The following is a 25,209-nucleotide window of genomic DNA, read 5'->3' as shown; positions in this document are numbered from 1 at the left end:
GAGTGTTTTAGTATTTTAAAATACATCTAAAATGTATATACTTAAAAGCTTTTTACCATCTATTTAAGATTTAGCTTTGAAGTCAAAACTTCACCTTGAAAGTTCAAATGCATGTGATTCCTTGTCTTAACAGCCGGGTCTTTGCAGAAGACTTTCCAAAGTAATGATTTATAAAGTACTCCCTGAGTGGGGGGAGTGGGGGAGCATCCTTCAGTCTATTGTGTGTGATAATCTAGCACTACCAATAATGACTCAAATTTTCCTGTTTTATAACTCAGACAACCTTCTGTTAAAAGATCTTGAAGGAAAAATCAGTCATTTTATAGACATATGACAGCAGCGCTGTTCTCACAGTCCAGGGTGTATGCCGGGGTTTTTCTTCTCCATGCACACTTGTAACGCTTGCGTTGATTCTTTCCAAATCCAGAGCCCGTACTGGAAGGAAGCCCTCAACATCCTGAAGCTGGTGGTGTCCCGCTCTGCAAGTCTTGTTGTCCCCAATGACATCCCCAAGGCCTACGGGGTAGACGTAGGTTCTCCCGAAATCTCCTTCGCTAAAATTTTCAATAACGTTTCGAAGGAGCTGCCTGGCAAGACCTTAGATTTTCACTTTGACATCTCTGAGGTAAGTGGCCGGCTCTGAGGAAGTAGAATAAAGAGTGCACTCCCAGGGGTGTGTTTCAGAAAGGAGGTACCGTCTAAGTTGAGTGTTATAAAATAAGTACCCCTGGGGGAGCAGATGTTACAGTCTGGGGTGCCTTGGTTAGGGTCTGTATGGCTGTCATAAAATACGATTACCAACGTCAGCTTGGGGAGGAGAGGGTTGATTTCCTCTTACAGGTTGTAGTCTATCATGCAGGGAAGGTAGGACCAGAACCTGGAGGCAGGAGTGATGCAGAGGCCATGGAGGGACACTGCTGACTGACGGGCCCTCATGGCTTGCTCAGCCAGCTTTCTTGGTTATTTATAGAAACGTCATGTTAACACCTAACACCTGTAAGTTCCTCTGCTGTGGAAGCTTGAGTCAATGCTGCCATTTGTTTCTGTGTAGACACCCATCATTGGGAACAAGTATGGAGGCCAGCACAGTGCGGCGGGAAGGAACGGGAAGGCAAAGGTGATTGCGGTCACCAGGAGCACATCCTCCACCTCCTCTGGCTCAACATCCAACGCCCTGGTACCCGTGAGCTGGAAAAGGCCTCAGTTATCACAGGTGCGTAGCAAGCGTCGGCCCGGGATAGAAGAATGGATTTTGTGGTCACTCAAGCACCCTGGAGCTGTCTTACTTTCCCCGGTACTAACACTGGAATTTCCTTCCTGTTAGCGGAGAACTAGAGAGAAGCTGATGAGCGTGCTTTCCCTCTGTGGCCCCGAGTCTGGGCTCCCCAAGAACCCGTCTGTGAGTATTCAGGAGCACGCAGGGGAAGGGTGCCGAAGTCACTGTGTCTTAGTGCTTGCCTCTTCTGAGTAAGTCCCGGTATTAACTGGAAGTAAAGAGATGTCCTGTCTGTCACCAAAGCTGGCAGCCACGCTGGTCAGATGGTGAACAAAGTTAGGCATGAAGACTAAATGGAAATTCGGCATTGATAGAAGGGTGAGGCCGACAAGATTCTGGAGGGGCTGGTGCCTCAGATGCAGACTGACAAAGATGGCAGGCAAACTGTCTTGTTTTCTCTTTGGGGGTTTCAGGTTATATTTTCTTCAAATGAGGATTTGGAAGTTGGGGACCAACAGACCAGCTTGATTTCCACCACCGAGGACATAATTCAGGAAGAAGAAGTAGCCGTCGAAGACAGCAGCAGCGAACAGCAGTTTGGCGTCTTCAAGGACTTCGACTTCTTGGACGTCGAGTTGGAAGATGCAGAGGTAAGAACATGGGCTTTCTCGATGCGTATAGACGGTCACAGTGAGCCAGCCTCTGACCATGCCATCCTCCTATGGAGACTAGTGTAAAATCAAGGAAGGTAAATAAATAGATCGCCACAATTAGTAGCAGACGGAACCTAAATAAGAATCCATTCAGTAAAAAAAAAAGAAACAAATTCAATATAGTCATTTTAGTATATTCATAGATTCAAATGTTTATTTAGCATGAGCTAAACAAATTAATAGGAAATATATACATATATATGTATAGGAATTAATAGGATGGAGATATATATATATATATATATATTTTGACCAAACATAATTTCCTTGATTTTTGTTTTGAGACAAAGTCTCCTCACCCCTGGCCTGAACCTCACGCCAATTCTCCTGCCTCAGCCTCCCAAGTGTAGATGACAGCTGTGAGCCACCATGCCCAGCTCAAACATAGTTGTATTGGTCACTCAAGTGACCTATGACAACCTTGGCTCTCTAGAACTCTGCCTCTGGCAGGTGCCTGAGGTCATCCCCTGGCAGGACCTACCACCTTTTCTTCAGCTTCCCCAAGAACCTTTTCTTCTGACATCCAAAGGGCTTCCACTTACAAACTGATTCTGCCTAGATATGTCCACCTAGGCCAGTGGTTCTCAACCTACGGATCATGACTCCTTTGACAAACCTCTAACTCTAAAATATTTACATCACAATCCATAACAGTAGCAAAATTAACAGCTATAAAGTAGCAACAGAAATAATTTTATGGTCGAGTGTCAACACATCTGAGGAACTGAATTAAAGAGTTGCAGCGTAAGGAAGGGTGAGAACCACTGATCTGTCGCCTGGTTTAAGGCTTTTCTATTTTCTAAGTGGAAATCCAAGTGCAAAGAGCAGATTTGTCAGCCACCAGCTCAGCTAGTCCCAGGGCAGAGCTGTGCATTCTGCCTGACTCTGTGAGGCCATCCCTTAGGATTCCCAGGCCCTCCCCTTCACTCCAGGCCAACCTGGTCTCGAGCAGCAGCCCAGTGACCATCACTGCTCTGTGACTTCATGTGCCCACATAGCAATGTTTCAGACAAGTGAAGAGCAGTTCCAGGGATGCTCTCAGCAGAGGAGAGAAGTTGCTTTTCCAGGGGCTCTTAGCCCTTCATAGCCCATCCATTGACTCAGGTTGAAGCATCCGCTGGTTTTAGAAGCATCCACCATGGTAAAAAATGTTGCCTAAGATTATTAGCATCCCATTCCTGTAGCTCAAGTCAGTTCCCACTGTCCCTTAGACCTGAAAAGATTATAATAGATGCAAAATATGGACACCCTAAAATTGTTACAAATACATATTAATAAACAGTAAGGAAAATGCGTCAAATACTCTGGGCCATGTTCCTGTTCTGATGCGTCAACTCCGGTGGCTCGTGTGGCCCCAGCAGCACTGTGGCATACGTTAGCTGTTAAGGGGAGACAGGCTAGGGAGTTGGTCCCTTCCTGTGCTTCACCCTGCCCTGCAGCTTCAAAGACATGAGCCCAGAACCTGGGAACCGCACACATGCCAATAGACTTAAGCCACCTTTAAAAGGAAAGTTTCCCACCTGTGTTTTCCTCTGTATATTTCCCATTTCCCTTTTATATTTTTATCTTCTAAAAGGGCACGTTTTAAAAACCTTTTAAAAGTGTGTTCACATGAAGGAAGCGACAGGGGGCAGGCTGTCACAGCCAGGAGGGAAACGGGCTGGCTTGAGACCCTTTGCCCCAACCTATATTTGTGAGCCGCTTCTAAATCCTTCTGCAGTTACTTTTTTTTTCTCTTGTTCAGAATTCGGGCTTCTAAAAAGGCTCTTGACATTTTTCTAACGGTTAGGGTTATTATTTTTTTGTTTGCCTTTTTCCTGTAAAGAGCTCTGGGGATGTGTTTGAGTTCACCCAGGCCTCTGAAATGTCAGCAGGAAAGACTCCAGCAGCTCCTTAGAACACTGAAGTATCTGCAGTCCTGTTGTTCAAGTCACAGGGATCTAGGGGGAGTGGGAGGGGACTCACCTGAAGCCCAGAACTAAGCAAGCCAAGGATACAGACTTTTTACATTCAGTCAAGGCTAAAACAAAGTAATGATGATAATAATAATAATAATAACAACAACAACAGTAGGAAATACTTGGATTGGATGGCTAAAAGAAACAAAATTCCTAAAAGATTCCCTGGCTTTGAAAGCCTGCAGTATTCATTCATTCATTCACCAAACACATCCTAAGGCCTAGTGCCATTAATGTGCTATGCGACATGGTCATACTTACTTTTCAAACCCTAACCTTGCAGAACCCTAGAGCATCTAAAACACCTAGAGAGCAGCCAGGATGAATCCAAGGGTCCAGGGGACAGTGCCTCCAGCCTGAACTGTTTGGCTTTCAGTCGCACAGCCGTCTTCTGTCTAAAATCCCACGTGTAAAAAGAATTAATTCCTATGTTTAGGGGGGAAATCTTTTTTAGAAACCTCTTTTCAGACAATCCCTTCCATGTAAAGGACATAAATTAATCACATTTTGCCAGCTTAGTATAATTTGTCATAGCAGGGCTTCAAACTGTTAAGACTTATGTTCTTCAAATCATGGCTCAGCACAAACATAGCATAAATCTGAAATGTGTCCCCTCCCTTGTGGCCTCTTCCGAAGTTGACAACGGTAGCGTTTTGATAGCTGTGATCTTGATTTTAAGTCATATTGATAAACGACCGCTGCATTGACCTCAGCTGTTCTGCAGACGAGTGTAACTGTAAGCCCCGCCCCCTGTACTGTCGTCAGTTGAATGTGGGTACTTTAGTCAGTTATTGCAGTGTTCCAAGTATCGGCTGTGTAAATTTTGAAGTTTTCGTAAATTCCGTGTCGCCGAAGTGTACCATGGATGCGTTGTTCTACCTGTCTGTCTCCAGCAATTCCCAGTTCAGATCACAGTTGCCTTCCCGCAAAAGCTCAATCTGGACCTCTCTCCACCTCTGGGTTTGAGAAATCAGAGTCGTTCTCCCAAAAAGTGTAGCATATATTTGAATGTGCGTCTTCGTTCTTTCTAACTCTGTGTGTTTTCCTTTTTGCTAACCAGGAGCTGCAGGTAAGTTGTAGCCTGGTGTCGTGCGGTTTGTGTCTCTGTTGCCAGTATCTGTCCTCTGTGTGGTCTCATCTGTGCCTGTGTGTTAGAGTAGAGATGACCTAGAGTGTAGATCTAATTGGTCCCCCAGTGGTTGCAAGATGGACTATCAAGAAAATGACTTAGTAAAAAGAACCAAATGATTTTTAATCTCTATAAATATGAACATTGATGATGGGTTTAACGTTGAAAGAAACAGACGGGCTGATTGAATCTCTGCTTTTCATAATGCATTCAGTAACTTTCTTTCATCTCGGTGTATGTTTCCGGGTGTCTCTGAAGCATCGATAAGCCTGTGGCTGAGTTCTTAGAAACCGTGTCTTGCTTTTCTAGGGAGAGAGCATGGACAATTTCAACTGGGGAGTCCGCCGGCGCTCGCTGGACAGTATTGACAAAGGAGACACGCCATCCCTCCAGGAGTGCCCCTGTTCCAGCAGCACCCCCAGCCTGACCTTGACGAACCAGGAGGATACAGACGAGTCCTCGGAGGAAGAAGCCGCCCTCACGGCAAGCCAGATCCTGTCACGCACACAGATGGTATTAACCTCACCTTTCCACCAAGTGGAGGGGCTTCAACTAACTCTTAGCTTCCAGTTTTGTTTTGTTTTGTTTTTAAAGTCATCTGCGGGCCTTCTGATGGTCACTTCATTGTGTGAAAAATGCACCCATCAAGGCAGTGCCCTGGTACTCATGATGAAAACCGAACTTAGGAAATTGACCTGAGTGCCCATAACAGTTAGCCTAGAGCCAAATAGATCCTTGGACCCCTTTTTGGGGTTCCTCTCAAATGTCACACATTTTCAGTATCAGCTAGGGCACTTGTATCTCTTGGTACACAACTGCTTTTCTTTCCTGGTGTGTAAGTCACACTTTTCAGTATAGTGTGTAAGATTGAGCACAACATTGGTCCTCTTCAAGATTAAGAGGTTATCCGCCATGTATGTAGGTGCTGGGAATTGAACCCATGTCCTGTGGAGGAATAGCCAGTGCTCTTAACCTGTGAGCCATCTCTCCAGCCTCTACACATAACTATTAAATAGTAGAGATAACCTTTGGGTTAGGGGTGAAAGTCAGTTATGTGAAGTACACACAAACAAGTCTTCCAGGCTCACCTACCAATCCAGGAAAGTGTGGGCTGTGCAGAAGCCTGAATTTGTAGGTAGAATAAAGTTGAAATTTGGAGACAGCAGCGCAGCGAACGGCACCTTGGCGTGTACAGTTCAGAAGCATTCCTAGTGTCGACGAGGGTTACCCAGCTCTTCTTACAGCCTGTCTCCCTTTAGCAGAGACCCCTCACCCTACAACGTCTGAGGGTCAAGCCCTTACAGCAATATCCCATGGGGCGGGCTTTAAGCAAGGTGCCAGCCGTCTGTCTGTCATCAGCTCCCTGTCTCCGCCGCTATTTTGACATCTTGTTATCAACATAAATAAGTCTTCCCAGTGCCACCTCCCTTTATGTGTGAAACGACTGCTGGGTCCCCAAGGTATTTTACTAGTCTCCATAATTCTCACCTGACTGCAAGGCAAGCAGGCTTAATGCAGATCTGGAGAGTAACACACAGCTAGTAAGTAGAGTGGAAACAGGCTCTGTCTAGGCCCATGTTCTTTGCCAAGGTTTGTCCCATGGAACTAGTTTGAAGGGATGGTAAGTTTCCTGGCCACAGAGACTGACTCAGCACCCATGGATATGAACCATATGCTACAAGCCTGGACTGGCCTTGCCTCTCTCTGATTGTAGCTCAGATTATACAACCCGTGATTATAAATTCAGAGGCTGGCTTTACCCACTTTGTAACTCTGGGAAGTCATGTCGCCATTCATTAAAAGTAGACCCTAACCGTGGTGCCCTGCTGGCGATAAGCCACCTGACACACACAAGTGCCTTATAATGTCTGTTGACTGCTTACCGACAAGGGCAGGGCCCATCTCAGTGGTGCGAATTTAGGGGAAAATTGCCGAAATTGCTTTGCATAGAAAAAGTTAGCATTTGCCTCTGTATTCTAAGTCAAAAGCTGGTATTTCCTATTTTGGATACTAACCAAGTTCTCGTTGCTTTGCCATGGGCTCTACCATAAACAGCTTTACAGTTTCTCCTTGGCTTTCCATCTTACTGACACGGCAGTCGGTTTTTGCTTACGTTACTGAGGGTGCACTCCTGCGTGCCTGCCCGCCCTGAGTTCCCATGGTCAGAAACCCTCAGACCTGGCTCTGCTGGAGCCCACCAGCAGAGCACATGCCTGGCATACACAGAGTCCTCGGCTCAATCCCAGCTCACTCGAGACGCTGGGTTTGTCCTCAGTCACCACCTACACTGGACGTAGTGGCACCTTGCCCAGAAGATAGGGGCAGAAGGATCAAAAGTATAAGGAACATTGGATTGGCTACAGGGAGTTTGAGGCCTTAATACGTGAGAATCCACCCCCCAACCCGCCCCAGGAGGGGGGGAAAAAAGGCAAACACGTTGAAAAAAATACAAATTGTGGCTCAAGGCTAGCATAGCTGTAGGTAGCCGTCCGTTCTTTCTTTGCTTAGTTAGCAGCGTCTCACCTTTGTGGTCGAGTGCTCCGTCACGCTGAGGGATCAGCCGCCTCCATTCTGCTACACACTAGATGGGGGCAGGGCAGACTAGGAAACCTCAGCGGGTCCTTGTAACTAAACCCAAAAAATACTTGGTGACGCACGCTACTGCTGGCGACTGTCGCTACTAATGACCGAATCTTCCCCGACAGCTCAACAGTGACTGTGTGCCGGACGACCTGATGCCCGACCACCAGGACCTGCTCCAGTCTCAGGACTCTGCCAGCAGCAACACCACGGAAGACGTGCTGCAGATCCGAGACGAGACCCCCAGCCTGGAGGCCTGTCTAGATAATGCTAGCTGCCAGCTGCCTGAGGTGGGGAGACATGGGGCTGCTGCATGGCCAATCTAGGTTCCCCGCCACACCCCTCGCTCCTCTGCCCGAAGAGTTCTCAGCTGCCGTGCTGCTGACGATTCGATTTGTTTTCAGTATTTCTAACCTGTTGGGTTGTTTTAAATGAGACCCTATTGGGCTGTTCGTGTTTGTGTATATGGTTTTCTTTCTTTCTTAAAATTGATGTGTTGGAAACAGCCTGCAGGTTAAAAATAATGTCATAAGTATGTCAATGAGCATTTTGCGTTGCAGAGCGTGGCTTGGCTACCACGCCAGCGCTTCTCTGGGGACAGCAGGCATCGCCTGGGGCGCTGCGACTCTGAAGGACTGCTTCTGTGTCCCTCCCCTTTCCTTTTGCTTTGTATGGGTTTTCTGTGATTGGTGCTATGACCGGGTTAGGACCTCAGGCTAGCTGTGCTAGCAGCTGGTTCGATGAACCAAAAGACTTTGGAACCACTAGTATTATGGTTTTTGGAAAGGCCTGTGAGAAGAAAGGCCAGATTCCAAGCTAATGACTGACCAAAACTAAGTAAGTATTAGTTGTCTTAGTGTTTCTTATTTTAAAAGATGATTATAGATACCTTTTTAAAATGTAATTATTGCTGTAAACATGTGAAACGTGCTTTTTGCTCGGTCGGTAAGTAATAGAAAATGCTACTTTTTTTTTTTTTCTTAATGAAATTAATGTAGTCACTAAACCCCCCCGACAAGGTTATTTGACGGGTATTGCTTTTGTAAGGCAAAGTGTCATGTTCTTACTGGGCCGAGAACTGGGCGTGTCTGCCCCCCCTTAATAGTGAGCAGATACATTTTGAAATGGAGGCATCTTTGCTCCCCGGTCTGCCTGTCTTTGAAAGTCTACCAGGGCAGGGAAGCAGGCAGCTGACTCCAGTGTTTGTGATTTCACTAGGATGATGGGTTTTACCGTCTGCACTAAGGAAGACTGAAAAGGCTTTGCAAAAATATATATTGATAGATAGATAGACAGACAGACAGACAGGCTTTGCAAAAAAGATAGACAGACAGACAGACAGAGATACACACATTTCAGTACAGGAACTCAGTAACATGTTGAAGGATTTGTGGAAATTCAGAGAGTAGTAAACTGCTTGCTTCTGGTGGTGACAGGGATAAAGGACAGGTTCCAGGTGAAGGGGTAGCATGCGGAAGACGTAAACCAACATGATCCGCTCAGCGGATTGCAGGGAGTTGAGTGTCCCAGGGAATAAAATGGGCAGAAGAAGAAGAAGAGAATTGAAGAGGGTCAGACATGTGTGGTCAGGAATACCACTCTCAAGACTTAGACTTCATCGGAGAGCAGGAAGCCCTGTGGATGGTCCTTCACGAGATGGCTCTGCTGATGAGCACTGAGGAGAGTCAGCTGAAAAGGAGGAAAGGCTTCCTGTAGGTCACAGCCTGATGCTTTCAGCCCTGAAAGATTGGCCTGTGACAGCTCTCATGGCAGAAGTAAATACCAAGCAGTTCAATCGACCGTGTCCAAAATGAAACAGTGAGGGCAAGGAGGAGAGAGGGGTCCCACAGTCCCTTCAAGGGCACACCCCCAGTGACGTAGACCCCCCCACCTTCCAGTAGCCCCTCCATGGGGAGTAAGCCCTGCATGGACCCTGAGCATAGTAATACCTTACGTCAAGACAAGCAGTGTGTTTGTGCCCTCAGTGAAGAGGCTGCAGAGGCAAGCATGCATTCATTCATTCATTCATTCATTCACTCACTCACTCACTCACTCATTCTTCTTTTGTCAGGCAGAGTCCTACTCTGCGGCCCCTGTTGTTGTTGAGTTCATGGCAGTTCTCATGCTTCAGCCCCTAAGGGCTAGAACGACATCCTGAGCCGCCACGTTACCTAGCTCAGCCTGCACTGCTGAGCCCGTCTTGTCCTACACACTGTTCTAGGATCAGGGCTTATACAGCAGGCAGCTGGTGACATGTAGCTTAATCCTCACAACTAACAGACAGCAAGCAAGTAAAAACAGATGTTCAAGATGTGAGAAAGCAGTCATGGTATTAAATCTTCTCCAGAAATGTAACAGTGATGTGGATGTGAGTGACAAGAAAGGTAGCTTGTGAGGTGAGGCCTCAGGGTAACCTATGAACCTATGCAGGGTATTTGTCTGTTTCTTGGCTGTTTTGTTTCCAGTTGAGGTTTGATTTAGGCTTGGTGTGATGGAGTCTCACTGTGTAAACTAGGTCTGGAACTCACAATAATCCTCCTGCCTCAACCTCCCAAGTGCTAGAATTATAGTCATGAGCCTAGCTTCATCCCACACTCTGTAACGGTCTAATGGACTTCCTGCCTGCCTAAGGGCCAGAAAGTCCCTGGGGTGTCATTTCTACCAAAGAAAGAGCTCTTCAGTGTGTCATTCCTCTTTCCTTTTTATGAAGGGCCGTTCTCACTGTCCACTGAAGGATGAGGAGAGTTATTCTAGAACAGTATCATTTCATTAAGAGTGACAGCATTGTGTCTGTTAGCTGGGCTGGCAGGATTTGTTTTTCCCTGTGTCTCCAATGATCCAGAATTGCCCTTCAATAAAGAAACATAGGAAAGCACCGAGATATTAAAATCAAAATTAGTTTTGAAGTCATTTCTGCAAGTATTTAGTTAATTTTTTAAAAGATTTATTTATTTTATATATATGAGTGCCCAATCTTCAGACACATAAGACTTGGGAGTCAGATTCTATTATACATGGTTGTGAGCAGTCAGTGCTCTTAACCACTGAGCCATCTCTCCAGCCCCCTATTTAGTTAATTTTTATAGATGAAATGGCTTATGAATTATTTATCTGACGATTTCCCTTAAAATATGCTAATATTGGGGTTGGGGATTTAGCTCAGTGGTAGAGCACTTGCCTAGGAAGCGCAAGGCCCTGGGTTCGGTCCCCAGCTCCGAAAAAAAAGAACCAAAAAAAAAAATATATGCTAATATTGGGAAGGCAAACAGGTGTCTTAATTACTGTTCTGCTGCTTTGAAGAGACACCATGACCAAGACAATGTATAAAATCAAGCATTAGGAACTTGATTAAAGTTCAGTGCATTAACACCATGTTGGAGAGCATGGCATCAGGCAGTACGGTGTGTGAGCAGTAGCTATGAGCTTACATCCCACCTGAAAGTTCCAGGCAGAGAGAAAGGAAGAGGAAGAGGGAGGGGGAGAGAAAACAGATGCAACAGAGCTCTGGAATTGGAATGCCTGGACTTTGAAACCTCCAAGCCCACTCACAGTGACACACCTCCAACAAGGCCACGCCTCCTGATCCTTCCTAAACAGTCTCCCAGCTGGGAACCAAAGATTCAAATGAATGAGCCTATGGAGGCCATTCCCATCCATACCCCCACAGGAGGCACATCATGACAGAAATGTAGCTACTCTGTGACAGAAAACCAAAGCACTAGAGGACTAGAGAGAGGGCTCAGCAGTTAGGAGTGCCTGCTGCTCTTCTAGAGGACCCAAGTCCAGCCCTAACAATCAAGGCTGACAGTCGCCAACCATCAGTGACTTCAGCTCCAGGAGATCTAGTGCCTCTAGCCATACCCATGTGCAGACAACCACACATTCATAAAAGTAATAAAAGCAATCTTTAGGAAAGAAAGACTCCCTCTCTGATGACTTCCAAACACAAACTCTACTTGATTTCCTTAAAGAAGCCTTCAGTCATGGGCCACGGAAAACTTTGCATATAGAAAATGAACCTTTAAAAGTAACAAAACACGTGTTTGTCACTGTGTGATGTGGAATTCAAGGAAATTTGAGTCTCATAATCTATTATATAAACAATGGAATTCATTCACTAACACAGTGTACTACTCAATGAAATCTAGGGGAGCTGTATACCGAATAATAATTTCCAATAAAACATCACTTAGAAATTATAATTTAGTAGCAAGTGATAGTCAGATATAGATGTACACTAATGAAGGGGGAAGAGGGGGCTTCATGCTGCCATGCTTGGGTTTGTAACGGCTCAAACTGATGTGGGGAGAAAAACAAGTGCTGTCAGTACAATTGTAGATGTAAGGACATTGCTAGCAGTGTTAAATAATATTTCCAGATTACTAGTGCTGTTTCTTCACTAGCTAAGTCTTTAAAACCAATCTCCAGATGGAACCTGCAGCTGAATTAAATATAATCCACTGGGATGACTTAAGTCCTGCTCTGTGAGGTCAAAGGTCACTGCTCCCCACATGCAGATCCACGTCTCTCACACTCCTCAGCCTTTGAGGTCTGCTGTCTCTCCTCAGGATACCATCCCTAGCCACCTCTCTCTAAACCCACCATCAGCTGTCTCCTTCTAAGAGTGGTCTCAGTTGCCCCAGACAGCCATGTCCTTCCCTTTGGTTGGGTACCAGCAGACATTTGCCTGTGGCTGATGCTGTCCACCATTTGCATTCCGTACGCCAGTATCTGACGTTGGCCATTAGCGTGTTAGCCTAAGCCCATTACAAGATTGCAGACTCGTGATTTAACTTGGAGCAGAGCATCTGTCTCGGGTGTGCTCAAAATTCTTTTCACGGGCGAGTTCTACGGAAGGGTGAACCAAAGCTAATCCAAGGGTTCTAACTTTCACTTGCCTTTCACGTTTTGTAGGAAAAATTCCATTTTTAAACCATAAAAGAAATATTAAAAACTACTGCAAATATTAAGTAATGTAGGTCTCTCACCAGAAAAAAAAAAAAAAAAAAAAGGTTGTCTTGGCTTTTAAACCAGTGCCACTATCAGTTTAAACTCAAACTGATCAGATGCATGCAAATTAGAGGTGAGTGTTGACACCATTAGGATTGAACGTGACTTTGGACATGTCTTTCTTTCTTTTTCTCTTTCTTTTTTTTTTAAACTGTGGCAGTTCATTTATTTAAGCAGCATCCATTGGGTTTCTCTGCTTTGGCAGTCACAGCACATTATGTCCACATGTCGTCATGTTGACAGCCATTATGTCAACAGTGGGTAGGAAAGGAGACCACTTAACCACTGTATTGTCATTATTACTCATTCGCTAAGACTTATGGATGTGCAGCCATTCTTGTTTGATAAATGAGCTTATAATTTGATTTCAGAAGCTAAGAACTTAAAGTTTCATAATCTTTTGAGAAGTCTGTCTTAGCTGTGAGACTTTACTGAGTTTCAAAACCACAAAGATCTCTGTTGTCCGTCTCAGTACCTGAAGCCAGCTCTCCACATCACAGATACCAGGAAAGTGAATGCTCGTGGGCGGCTCAGCCCCATAGGATCAGTGGATTCACTCTTGAACCATCTTGCTACCTATCGCCAGAATCGACTGTTCTGATAAAATGACAGGGAGGCTGGGTAGTTCAAATACGAGAGACTTTCTAGTAATAATAATGCCAACTTTTCTTGTAGAGAAATGTAATGTATATAAGAGAAGGTATGTTAGCAAAGGACTTAGATCCCAGTTAGTACCCAAGTCCTGTAGATAAGAGGGAGAAGGAAAACAAGGCAAAAAGTATTTGGTGGTTTTATGTAGCAGTTGACTGTATATTGTAATTTTTAAAATTGTAGGGCTGGGGTCAGTAATCGTCTGTTTGCTCATACGCATTAGCCCTTGGGTTCTTCTATACCAGCTGAAAACAAATGGGAAAAGCAAAGCATTTTTTAGGACCATTTAAAAAGACAATTGCATAAACTCACATTCACAAACTGACCAGACAATTGGAGCCCTGGATGCTGGCAGTCGCCCTTTATTGCACTGATAAAAGCTTTTGCTGTTGTTGGAGTCTGCTAAAGCTAATGATTATTTCACAGGATACAAGTTCAGTATTAAAGGAGGAACATGTTACAGCCTTTGAAGATGAAGGGCCATACCTTATTCAAGACCAACAGGACCCGCTAGTCTGTCGGGGAATTCTTGATTTAGAAGAAACTGACATGCCAGAGCCTCTGGCCCCTGAGAGCTATCCCGAGTCCATCTGTGAAGAGGACGTCACCTTGGCTTTAAAAGAGTTGGATGAACGGTGTGAGGAGGAAGAGGCTGATTTCTCTGGGTTGTCGAGGTGAGCATAGTCACACATAGAGTAATGAGTCTCCAGCTTTATCCCCGCCCCTTTCCAACGTGCCCCTCCCCCATTCCAGTTTATGCACTCTGGTGTATTGGTATTTAGTCTATACTCTTACTGTCTTCGTTTTGTTTGTTTCTGTTAGTGTCCATATAAAATAAAATACAATCCATTCCTAGCACACCATGTTAGACGCACACCACACGCCTATTTGGGTAGAACACCAGATGGCCAAGTGTTAAAATCAATAGCAGAATGTATTTCTGGGCTACCATACTGATCTGTCAGAGGTCAGATGTTCAGTTAGATTGCCATAGGAAGCCCGAGAGATCACTTCTTGGTGCTGGAGGATAATACGTTGATTCCTTCAGATGTTTACGTTCTGCACATTCCAAATGTCAAACCGGAATGTGAAGAATTCTCAAACAAAACTTTTCTTCACTTGTGGATTAAGTTGAGTGATTATTGTATAAGTTCTTAAAGGGAATCCTGGTGGCTCTTAGTAAGTTTGCAAATGAAACAGTTCCATGATCTGAAGTATGACACTGTCTAATATGTGCTATTTCTCAACAGCTTGGCTGCCTAAAACCCCACACAATGACGCTACCAGTAGACAAGCTGGCGTGATAGGGAAAATTTCACAAGGCCCTGCCCATAGATGAAGAACTACAGACAGTCGGTGGTTAGAGAGAAAGAGTTAGGAGGAGTGGGAAGAGAGAGGGAAAGAGAAAGAGGGAGGGAGTAGCACTGTCTCCAGAGCTGAGCCCTACAGGATTTATGGTCACAAATGCAGAGCCCTAAACACATACAGATTAAGAGCAGCATACATGGATCTCAGCGCTGCGTGTGTGTGTGTGTGTGTGTGTGTGTGTGTGTGTGTGTGTGTGTGCGCGCACGAGTGTACCCATAGTGAAGAGGGCATGGAGCCAAGAGGGATTCGGAAGAGAACAAGCAGTTGGAGGAGGAAGAGTGGGATAGAAATCATGTAAATACAGGGCTCGTGTATGAAATATTTAAAACACATGTGCAGCATGCTAGACCTGTGTAGACACTCAACACCTCTTCAGCTGTAGAGAAGGACTGAAGTGAGCCACTTTGCTACGACTTTAGCGTGTCTATGATGGTGTTGATAGGAGGGGTCTTAGGCAGACATGGGTTTGAAGTTTCATAAGAGCAGTTTCCCTATGGAGTCTAGAAGACAGTCTCCAGCAATGAGTATCCCAGTCAGCTGGCTCTTCAAACCTTCCCACCCTCTCTCCCTCCCTCAGTGTTCCTTGAGTCTTAGGTATAGGGTAGCCATCTTGTAACGTGAACCATTCATGTTACATTCAGACTCAACAACTTAGAACTGGTCTTTTTTCCATGACTCCAGTCCTATGCTTTGACTGTCTTGGTGTAGGAATGATAAACTCCTGAGACAAAATAGCCACCCCTTCTGTCCACTCCCTTGTCTGTTTTACTGTTAGGCACTTCAGGTGCTTCTGAAATAGCTGAGTATATGCATGGCTGGTAACATGGGCTCTGGGCCTGTGAGTACACGTGAATTCGCATGCATGGATACACACACACACACACACACACACACACACACACACACACACCATGCGAACAAGCAAAATAAGCTTTGAAGTTTCTATAAAACTAAATTAACAAAATTTTATAAAGGGATCCAAAGTAGGTCATAATATGAACACATTCTAATTCATGTTAGTTGGTTGTATATTTGGTTTGAGGCAGGAACTCTGCATATCCCTAGCCTATGAAGACCAGGCGGGCTTTGAACTCACAGAGAACCACTTGCCTCTGCTGCCCAAATGCTGGGAGAAAAAGTTCAGGCCACCGTGCCCAGCCCTAATCCATATTCTTTGTAGATGTGACTGGCGTTACTCCAGTAATAGCATACTATAGACTTGGGCTAAGACAGTCGCTCGAAATTAAAGAGTTTTAAAATAGGAAGAACATGAATTTACCTGTACTATCCTAGGGAGTTTAGGCTGCATTCTCTAAATGAGTGGTTCTCAACCTTCCTGATGCTGTGACCCTCTAATACAGTTCCTCATGTTGTAGCGGCCCCACCCATAAAATTATGTTGTTGATACTTCATAACTGTAATTTTGTTACTATTATGAATCGTGCTGTAAATGTCTGTATGCGACCTCCAGAGGGGTTCTGACCCACAGGTTGAGAACTGCTGCTCAAAGTCGGTGTGTGTCTGTGGGTAAGGATGGCTTCCGTTGAGCCATGTAAAGAGTCTGTTCTCTGGGGAGAGCCTGAGGATCGCTATGGGTTTCTGGGGAGAGCCTGAGGATCGCTATGGGTTTGTGTCCACAGTCAGGAGGAAGATGAACAAGACGGTTTCCCAGAGGTGCAGACCTCGCCTCTCCCGACGCCCTTTCTGTCTGCCATAATAGCAGCTTTTCAGCCAATGGCTTACGAGGACGAGGAAGAAGCGTGGCGCTGTCACGTCAATCAGACGCTGTCGGACACAGACGGGTCCTGTGCGGTGTTCACTTTCCATGTGTTTTCAAGACTGTTCCAGGTCAGTGGAGGTTAAGGCTTCTGAACTCACATTGCAATAGTCTGGTAAAGTTAGGCTTCTCTACCTGTCTGGCTTTACTGTTCCTAGGGATTTCCTTTAACAAGCAGTTTCTATGAATGTGACATTTCCTTAATTTGCAACTTGACTGGCGGTACTCCTGGTATGTCAGTCACTCACTGGGACAGATGTGAAAACCCACAGTGAAAATGCTACAAAGTTGCAAACCTGCTGGCCGATTTTCTATAGTAAGTCAGGGTACCATCCTGGGTACCAGCGAAATGAACCTGCCATTGCACCTGCCCGCCACCAGCCATTACAGTGTTTATAAAGAGGTGCTAAATGACATTTTTGTCACTGTGGGAACTCAGTAAGGAAGGTCACTTTTGTCCATGAGGTAACAGTAGTAATAAGCACTGTCATTTTTTAAATGTCCACCCTGTGCCTCACACTATCCTAGACACTTTCCAATGAACATTCTCAGACAGCACCATGGCATGTGGGTACCATTTTGAGCACTGTGTGGGGAAGGAGAGCGCCTAACAGTCCACCATCTTCCTTCCCCACTATGCTAAGTTTCCCCAAGCACTCCAATTTCCAGTTTTGTTCCTAGGCAGTCGTCTGCACTCAGTGGTGTAAGTTTCGACTTAACCTTCGGCACTCACTGCACTTCCCTTGGCTTTCTAGTTATATTCCTTCCTCGACAGTGACAGTGGCAGTCCCCATGCGTTTGTGCATGTGTTTGTTTGTTTTGTTTTTGTCCCCTCAATCTTAATATCCTCTAGCAATAAATACCACACGCATCTATGCAGATACACATTAGCTATTCCTTCCTCCCAACTGGTTCACCTCTCCTCAGGCAACCTGGTGGTCTCCCACTCCTGGGAGTCACTGTTCATGCTGACAGTCATAGCACACTGGACTAGAACTCCTGAGCCCAGTCCCTCCCACCCCCCTGCCCCGACTCTCCCAAGTAGCTGGGAGCACAGAGGTGTGCCATTGTATCCGACCATAATAGGTATTTGTTGGCATATCTCCTAAAGAAATACGTAGAGACCTAGTAGATCTGCTAATAGAATTCTGTGAATCATTACAATAATCTCAGTTGTAACACATCTTTACATAAAAGAGGGGAAAGACGTGTGTGTGTGTGTGTGTGTGTGTGTGTGTGTGTGTGTGTGTGTGATACTAAATTTTTCTCATGCTTTCCTCATAGACAATTCAAAGGAAGTTTGGAGAGATAACTAACGAAGCCGTGGGCTTTCTTGGCAAGAGTCTACAGCGCATTGGTACTAAGTTTAAAAGCTCATTGGAAGTAATGATGACATGTTCTGAATGCCCCACTGTCTTCGTGGATGCCGAAACGGTAAGGCGGGCATGATGGCGCGCAACTGGAAATACCAGTACTCTGAAGGCTGAGGATGGAGAGTGGGAGGCCAGCCCAGGGTGTATGCGTTCCAAGCCAGCCACCTCTCTACAGCGAAAACCTATTTCAAAACAAGTAGGACTACACTGGGATGATGTTGTTCGCTTATTAGTCTTTTGTAGAAGCAGTTTTCCATTTCGAATTGTGAAGGGTTCGTATTTTAACCCTGATCTACATATGTAGCAAAATGTCATCCCAGCCAGATATGGTGGAACATACTTTTAATCGTAGTTTTCAGAAGGCAGAGGCAGGCAGATCTCTGAGTGCAAAGACACTATGGTATATATAGTAACTCTAGGCCAGCCAGAACCATGTAGTAAGACTGCCTCAGATAGATAAGTTAGGTAGGTAGGTAGGTCGGTAGACAGACAGACAGACAGACATTCTGATACATGAAACACTGTATACAACTTTGCTGGTTCTATAGATAACAGCATTCAGGATGAGAAACCTCAAGTGTCATAGTCTGGAGATGTATGTTCTTTTCTAGACAAGAGACCCAGATCCCTTTGGTCTCCCCTGGCTTGCTGCGGCAAGCACTCAGAGGCTAGACAGCTACATGTTTGGAAGTTTGAGGGATGGTACCTCTGAGGTGTTCACTGGTCTGATGGAGCAGAGGGTATCCAACGACCAGTGGGTGCTCATGACCTGTGTCTGCCTTCCCAGCTGATGGCGTGCGGTTTGCTGGAAACACTCAAGTTTGGCGTCTTGGAGCTGCAGGAACATCTGGATACTTACACCACCAAGAGAGAAGCAGCTGAGCAGGTCAGTCCTCTCCACACAGAGAAATCATTTGCTTTATGACTTGGATGCAGATTGCCCCAGTCAAGGAACTCTCACTAGCCTTATGGGAGGTCCTGGGACAGCTCTTCTCTGTCCGGAGAATTCCTGCCTAAGAGCACAGCGGGAGACTGTAGCTGGGGTCAGCACGGCAGGAGGGGTAAGTAGTAAGCAGTGTTTGGAAATGCGGGTCACAGAGCTGTGGTCACAGGGCTGTGGCACAGGGCATCTGGCGCCTCTGATAAAACTCACCTTGGCATTGGAGGCGAGGAAGGCAACAAGCATGGAGCATAGTATAATTGTTGCCAGCTAGGAAATGGCCCCACAATTCTAGTCAGCCAGGTAAACACTGGCCTGGCTTCCGTTGGCAAATGCAGAAAAAGGAGGAGGGAGAAACCTTTCTCCCAGACAATCTCTAGGCATTTTTTTCCTAAAACAGATGAAACTTTCACTAATTAGTATTAAATATAACCACATTTAAAGACCTCTGAAAATCTTGAGTGTAAAACCTGGTCTTTCTATTCTAAAATATTCTAGCTAAAATATGCAGCACAGACTGAACATGTAAATACCAGGTCAGTGTCCCTGACCCAAAGATCTGAAATCCAGAATGCTTCAAAACCTGAAACTTTCAGTACCAACATGACAGAGGTGTCATGTGATGGGTCAAAACATTATGTGAGAAAATGGTTTATCAGAAGCTTAAACTAAGACTGTGGTACTGATGGCTAAACAACCAGACTGTCCCCCAATAATAAGGTGACGGCTAACCAACCAGACTGTCCCCCAAGTGGCTAATACAGTGGCACACTTTGCTTCCTGGTGGCTCAGTTTATATAGAGACTTTGTTTTATAAACAATTATAAGTTGTACGACATTACCTGCAGGCCATGCGAATAATACACACACACACACACACACACACACTCCTGTGCTAGACTTTGGTTTCATTAAAAATAAAGAAGCAGCGCAAGGCCCTGGGTTCAGGTCCCAGCTCCGAAAAAAAGAAAAAAAAAAAAAAAAAAAAAACAAAGAAGCAACTCCTGTGTACCAAAACCTGAAATGCTCTGGTCCCCGGCTTTTTTGATAAGGGGAATTCATTCGGAATAGCAAAGTCCCTGCCACATAAGTATTAATAAAAGCACCAGGGACAAAAGAGGCTTCTCAGCCTCAAGAGCAAAGCCATCATAAACCAAGTACTATGCATGAATTCTGAAGGGAAGGAAGTTCCAGCAGGACTGGGACAAGGACCTGGAGTCTGAATTCGAGGTTTGAGGGTCTTTTGGGAAAGAAAATACCTGCACCAAGGCTGTCTCTCCTGATCATTGGAATGTGAGCTCATATGTGGTCTAAAAGAACAAAGAGATTAAGAAAGGAGTTCTTGGCCCAGTGAATTATCGGGCGTGATCAGCTCAAGTCTATCTGCCGAAGAGCTTCTGGGAATGGAATTGCTCGGTCTAGAATCTGTATGACTTGGAGTCTACCAAGCAGTTTTACTGAAGAAGTGTCTGTCGTTACGCGCAGGCGAATCCTCCATCGCTTCATCCATTGGTCATCAGTCTTCCTCATCACTCATATCTGAACATAGATCCTTCATGGGGTTAGCTTGTGAGTCCTGCACATGAGCTGTTTTTCTCAGTTATTCATAAGAGGTCTTTATTTTAATATATGCTTTACTTATCATTTGTGAACAAGGAAGGGCCACACCAAGGCATACATGTGGTAGCCATAGGGTACCTTGTGGGAGTCTGTTCTTTCTTTCCAGCAAGTGGGTCCGAGAGCTCCGACTCAGGCCATCAGACTTGGTGGCAAGTGCATGTACCCACCGACCCCTGATGCATGCTCTTTATTGGTGTATGGATTGGAGCTACCTTTTCCCATTGCTATCATTTTTACCACTGAAACATCTTTTGATGACCAACTTTTGCTTTGATGAAATACAAGCTCATTCTACCCCCACTTTGCTGCTGCCTCCTGGGTCTTCAGAAGTCACTGCCTATCCTAGATGCCATCGCCACAATGGCCCAGTGAATAAGGCCTCCCCGGTCTACATTCCTTTCCAACACAACTCAGCACCACCCACAGTGCAGTCCAGAATGGCCTTGTAACTCTACTGGAATTCACAAGACACTGCAAATCCCAAGGCGAGCCCTTAAGAAGCCTTTTAGAAGTCTGCTTCGAGCTTTGGGAAACTCTGGTCCCTACTACAGGATGACTGGTCAGATAAAGGAAAAGAGAGACATCCCAGCCAAGAGCCACAAGTCAGGAGTAAGGCATGCTTGGAACTTTGGGGCCCTGGTTCAACTATGAGCTAACTGGAGGTTGATCCTTGTCAAACTGGAAACAGCACATGCATTTATCTGATATTGCTTATAGACATAGGAATTTTTTTTCTCCTCTTACTTTAAGTGATTACATTTTAGAGTGCTTGATTTTACAGCAATGGATAACTACTTTTAATGAGGCAGCAATTTCAAATGCACAGAGATAAAGCTAGCTACTGATATGCTAGCCCTTCACAACTCTCAGACATTACCATGAGAGAAGACCATGTGGAGGAGCAAACCATGTTTCACTTTTTGTGTGTCAGAAAACCTAACTTTGTAAAGATACCATCTATACAACTAATGTACTTGAAAATCAAACAGCATACTAATGGAAATTCTGAAATTTAATTCTAAAATCCATGTGGACATAAAAATGGCTTATAATTGCACAACTTTTCTTCAGCATGGGCCGCTGACCCCTGACTTTACCACTCATATCTGGTCCACTATTTTCTGTAAACGAAGTATCTTGAGGACACAGCCACCCTGCAGTGTGCATACACACGCCATGTTTCCTACCTAGAACTCAGTTGACATTCACCACCGAGGCAACATGGTTTGACAAGCTAAGGCCCTATTTCCCCTTTCCTAGGAAAGTTCTTGTAGATTTTGCCACAAAGAACAGGAAAATTTGAAGTTTGACTTCTAGCCACCAACACTTGATTTCAAATCAGGCACTACCCGCATAAGAGTGGACAGACCTGTGGAACAAGACAGATGCCAGGCAGGCCCGTTAACAGTGTCATGAATAACAAAGGGGCGACTGTGTTCAGAGAAGACGGTCCTCAGTGAATTCTGCTGAGAGGAAAGCCAAACTCGACCCCTGCCCCTTTCTCGCCCACAGTCTTTATCTGTCTGCTGTCCTTGTCCATCATTGCGTCTTTCTACACCGTGTATGTACTGTCAGCTTGGTTTTCACAGAGCTTTCCGCATGCCGGGGTAAGATTTCCCCCAGTCATAAGGAGTGTCTCTGCTACACATGTAGTGTTTCCATCCTCTAGAGTTCAAGTGTGATAACCAGGCCGTAGCCAGGACCTCGAAGCCTTGGCAGGAATCGGATTTACCTCCCCAGCACCTTGGGAATACAATTTGACCTTTCTTCTTGCACCATCCCCCCAAACCCCCACACTTGTGAACACATCAACGGTCCCATGAAGAAGCTACCCAGACACTTGGACTCGATCCCTGGAGCTTCCTTTTCTTCAGCATCTCAGCCCTCAGTACCTTGCTATATCACTGATAACTGCAGCTCACAGTACACAGAGCCCTTAGGGCATGAACGTGAAGCCACCACTGTGTGCCCACCCTCTCCAGCAAGGCACACATGCAGGGCTCACTGCAGTACTCTCCCAGAGTCCTGTCTGATAGTTCAGTGTCCATCATTGGCTTGGATGATTGCCTGTTTGCATATAAGCTGCTCTGTGATACTTAGAAACATAGCCCCTCACAGCAGCTAAACTTTTCATTTGGGGAAACCTTCATTTGAGCAAAGAAAACATGAGAGCAATCAGGTAGGAGGCCGGGCTTCTCTGCATGGCCCTTCTGCTGTGTCTGTACATGCTATTTGATGGCTAGCATTTAGCCATGGGACTATATTATTGGGAGTAAAATCAGAAATTATTAAACAGTATTCCCTAAAATGCGGAACAGCATGTGCAATATTTAAAATGTTTAGAATAGGCAATAATTAATCAACTGAAATAACTTTCATTGTACTAGTTTACTTGGACAAGCTGGGCAGGTAGTCTAAGTGTATACGCATTTTAACATGTTGTATGAGTAGAGATTAAGGCATAAATTCCATGGTAGGTGTTGACTGGTAGGTGTTCATTAAGAAATCTGCTGATAGCTTCTGATGACAATGGCTGCCACCAGCTGTCTCTTACCAGAAAGGTTTAACATGTTTTTATTCCAAGATGCTGTCAAGGAACTAACCCAAAGGCCAGCGTTGTCTGGGTGGTTGTGATAAAAGAGACAGAAGGTCGAAGACATTGTTTTTTGAAACAATTACCATTTCTAATTTTGATTCTTTCTGTGTAGAGCATGAAGCTACCATTGAGAATTTTAAATATCTAACACTAAAATGTTTTCCTGGGAGCTACTTGGCTGGGAGTTGTTTTCAAAAGTCGCAGGCTGAGTGGTTGATTATTACTTCGTTTCACTAACACCACCCCACCCCCACCCAGTCAGCCAGAAACTGCAGAAGCCTCGGGGCTTCATCTGAAGGCCCTTAGCTCTCCCTTTGGAAATTCTGTGGCTCCGTTTTTTCAACACACCCACAATGCTACTTTATTTTAAATTAGTATCGACTTAGAAAACCCACATCTATCCAGAGGCCTCAGAGACAGCATGCTTGTCATTTATTACCATCCAAAGAGAAAGAAAGTACGTAGAAACAGGATTTAGATAGATCTTGGTTTCTGCTTCACTAATTAAAAGTGGCAGAACTAAACTTCGGATGCGCTCAGACAGCCTGGCTTGTTTTTCTGTAAGTTGCCCTTATTAGATCAGCCAAAGGGAGAGTGAGTCTTTCATTTTCCACATCTCACGTTTAGACATAAAGGTCAGGTAGAGACGGTGAAGATTTCCAATAAAATTCACTAAGCGAAGGATCTCACAATGTGGGACGCCACGGGTCCCGAGAACGCCAATTGCGTCATGGTTAATAAACTCACGGTGTCGGCATCTTGTGTTGATCCTTGTTCGTTCATTTGTTTACATGACCGGCCTCAGGTGGCGATGAATTGTGTCTACAGCCAGCCCTTGCCTTTCTGGCTTTGTACAGACAGACTTGACACAGCACTGGTTTCATGCGCTGACTGTTGAAATTTACCCTTTCTCATTTCTGCAGTGGCTAGACAACTGCAAGAGGACATTTGGTGCCAACGAAGACATAGACAGGATAAACACCAATGCACACGTAAGTCTCTGTGTGCTTCCTGCCGAGCGCCCGCATCGGATATTATAAAACAATGCATACACGCCGCTGCCCTTACCTGATATCCCTAGGAAGAATGGTGGCGAGCCTTTTTCATTTTGGTTATCAGAACAATCTCCCTGAAAGTTAGGCTCAGTGAAATATTGGCTTAGTAATGAAAACTTCACTTTAATAAAAACGAACAACCAGCTTGCGACCGAAGCGTAATAACATTGAGTAGATAAGCTTGATGGGTATCTGGACAGTTCAGGTTGGCTTTTAGTTCATCTGCCTCTCGGGGAGAAATGGCTGTGCATTAGTATTCTGTGGATATATTGTCTGGTGATAAAGGCAAACCCCGGGGCAGGGTGCTCTGGGTCTGTTACTCTAAATGTGAAGAATGGCTTTGTCGTGTTTCCGTCCAGTTGCTTTAAACAGTAACAACACGTTTTCTTCAGAGGAAGACATAGCCATAGTACTTCCTGTGGAAATAGTTTGTTAAGACCCATGTGTTACTCCAGCGGGAGCAACCTCGCACTAGGAAAAAGCCTTCAGCAACTCAGCCATCACCACCCCCGACACCTGACTTCCCACTGATTTCGACCTCAGTTACATTACAGTAGTAGATGTCTTCACACAGCGTATACGCTAATAAAAATCTGGAGTCTGGGTAAGGATGAAATCTTGAAGGGATTATAATTTAACTGTTAAGCTTTTCAGGCACGATGCCAATACATTTTTCATGGTCATATTCTCTAACAGTTTGGCTGAGTGACCCCTTAGTTATTCCCGTGACTATGAGAACTGAGGCTCAGGGGACTGATCTGTCTAATAATAAATAAGCAGCAGAAACCTAGACAGGTAACTCTAAGCCCTGTGCTATTTGAAAGGAGCATTAAAATCACGAATAAAGAAACGAGACAACATGGAAGTTAACTTTGGCCTTTAAGTCACAGATGCTTTTGACAATACCTACAAGCATCCATCCAAACCAAGAGAGATGCTCAGTGGTCCTTAGACACTGTTTGGGGGTCCTTGTACCCCAAACCATTCCATAACCTCCAAGACTGTTGACTCAGTTACAGCTTGAGATATTCAGAGAGAAAAACGGAGACTGTATTCTTCAGACTGATTCGTATCCCCAGCCTTACACAGACACTGTGCTGCCCGAGTGCAGTCTATACAAGCAGTCAGTAAATATTGAGTTAGGGAAGATAAAATCTATCATGCAAATATCAGTGTACTTACAAATGTGTATGTGTGTTGTCCTTGATATCTGTTTCAGTGCA

At 45.0% G+C, this 25,209-nt stretch overlaps 1 protein-coding gene across 1 annotated transcript in view; it reads left to right on the top strand.

The window, feature by feature from the left end:
* Positions 1-25,209, top strand: part of Fryl (FRY like transcription coactivator) — a 165,479-nt gene that overhangs the window by 134,866 nt on the left and 5,404 nt on the right. Inside the window, exons 48-58 of the mRNA XM_032916330.1 lie at positions 428-625; positions 1,052-1,213; positions 1,325-1,399; positions 1,690-1,866; positions 5,326-5,529; positions 7,722-7,886; positions 13,684-13,931; positions 16,266-16,473; positions 17,687-17,836; positions 18,563-18,661; positions 23,855-23,923. Of these exons, the coding sequence (XP_032772221.1) occupies positions 428-625; positions 1,052-1,213; positions 1,325-1,399; positions 1,690-1,866; positions 5,326-5,529; positions 7,722-7,886; positions 13,684-13,931; positions 16,266-16,473; positions 17,687-17,836; positions 18,563-18,661; positions 23,855-23,923 (1,755 nt within the window). The remainder of the gene's footprint in view (positions 1-427; positions 626-1,051; positions 1,214-1,324; positions 1,400-1,689; positions 1,867-5,325; positions 5,530-7,721; positions 7,887-13,683; positions 13,932-16,265; positions 16,474-17,686; positions 17,837-18,562; positions 18,662-23,854; positions 23,924-25,209) is intronic.

The sequence above is a fragment of the Rattus rattus genome, chromosome 11 (assembly GCF_011064425.1).
Source record: "Rattus rattus isolate New Zealand chromosome 11, Rrattus_CSIRO_v1, whole genome shotgun sequence".
Taxonomy (NCBI): domain Eukaryota; kingdom Metazoa; phylum Chordata; class Mammalia; order Rodentia; family Muridae; genus Rattus; species Rattus rattus.
This window is presented reverse-complemented; position numbering and strand designations above follow the sequence as displayed.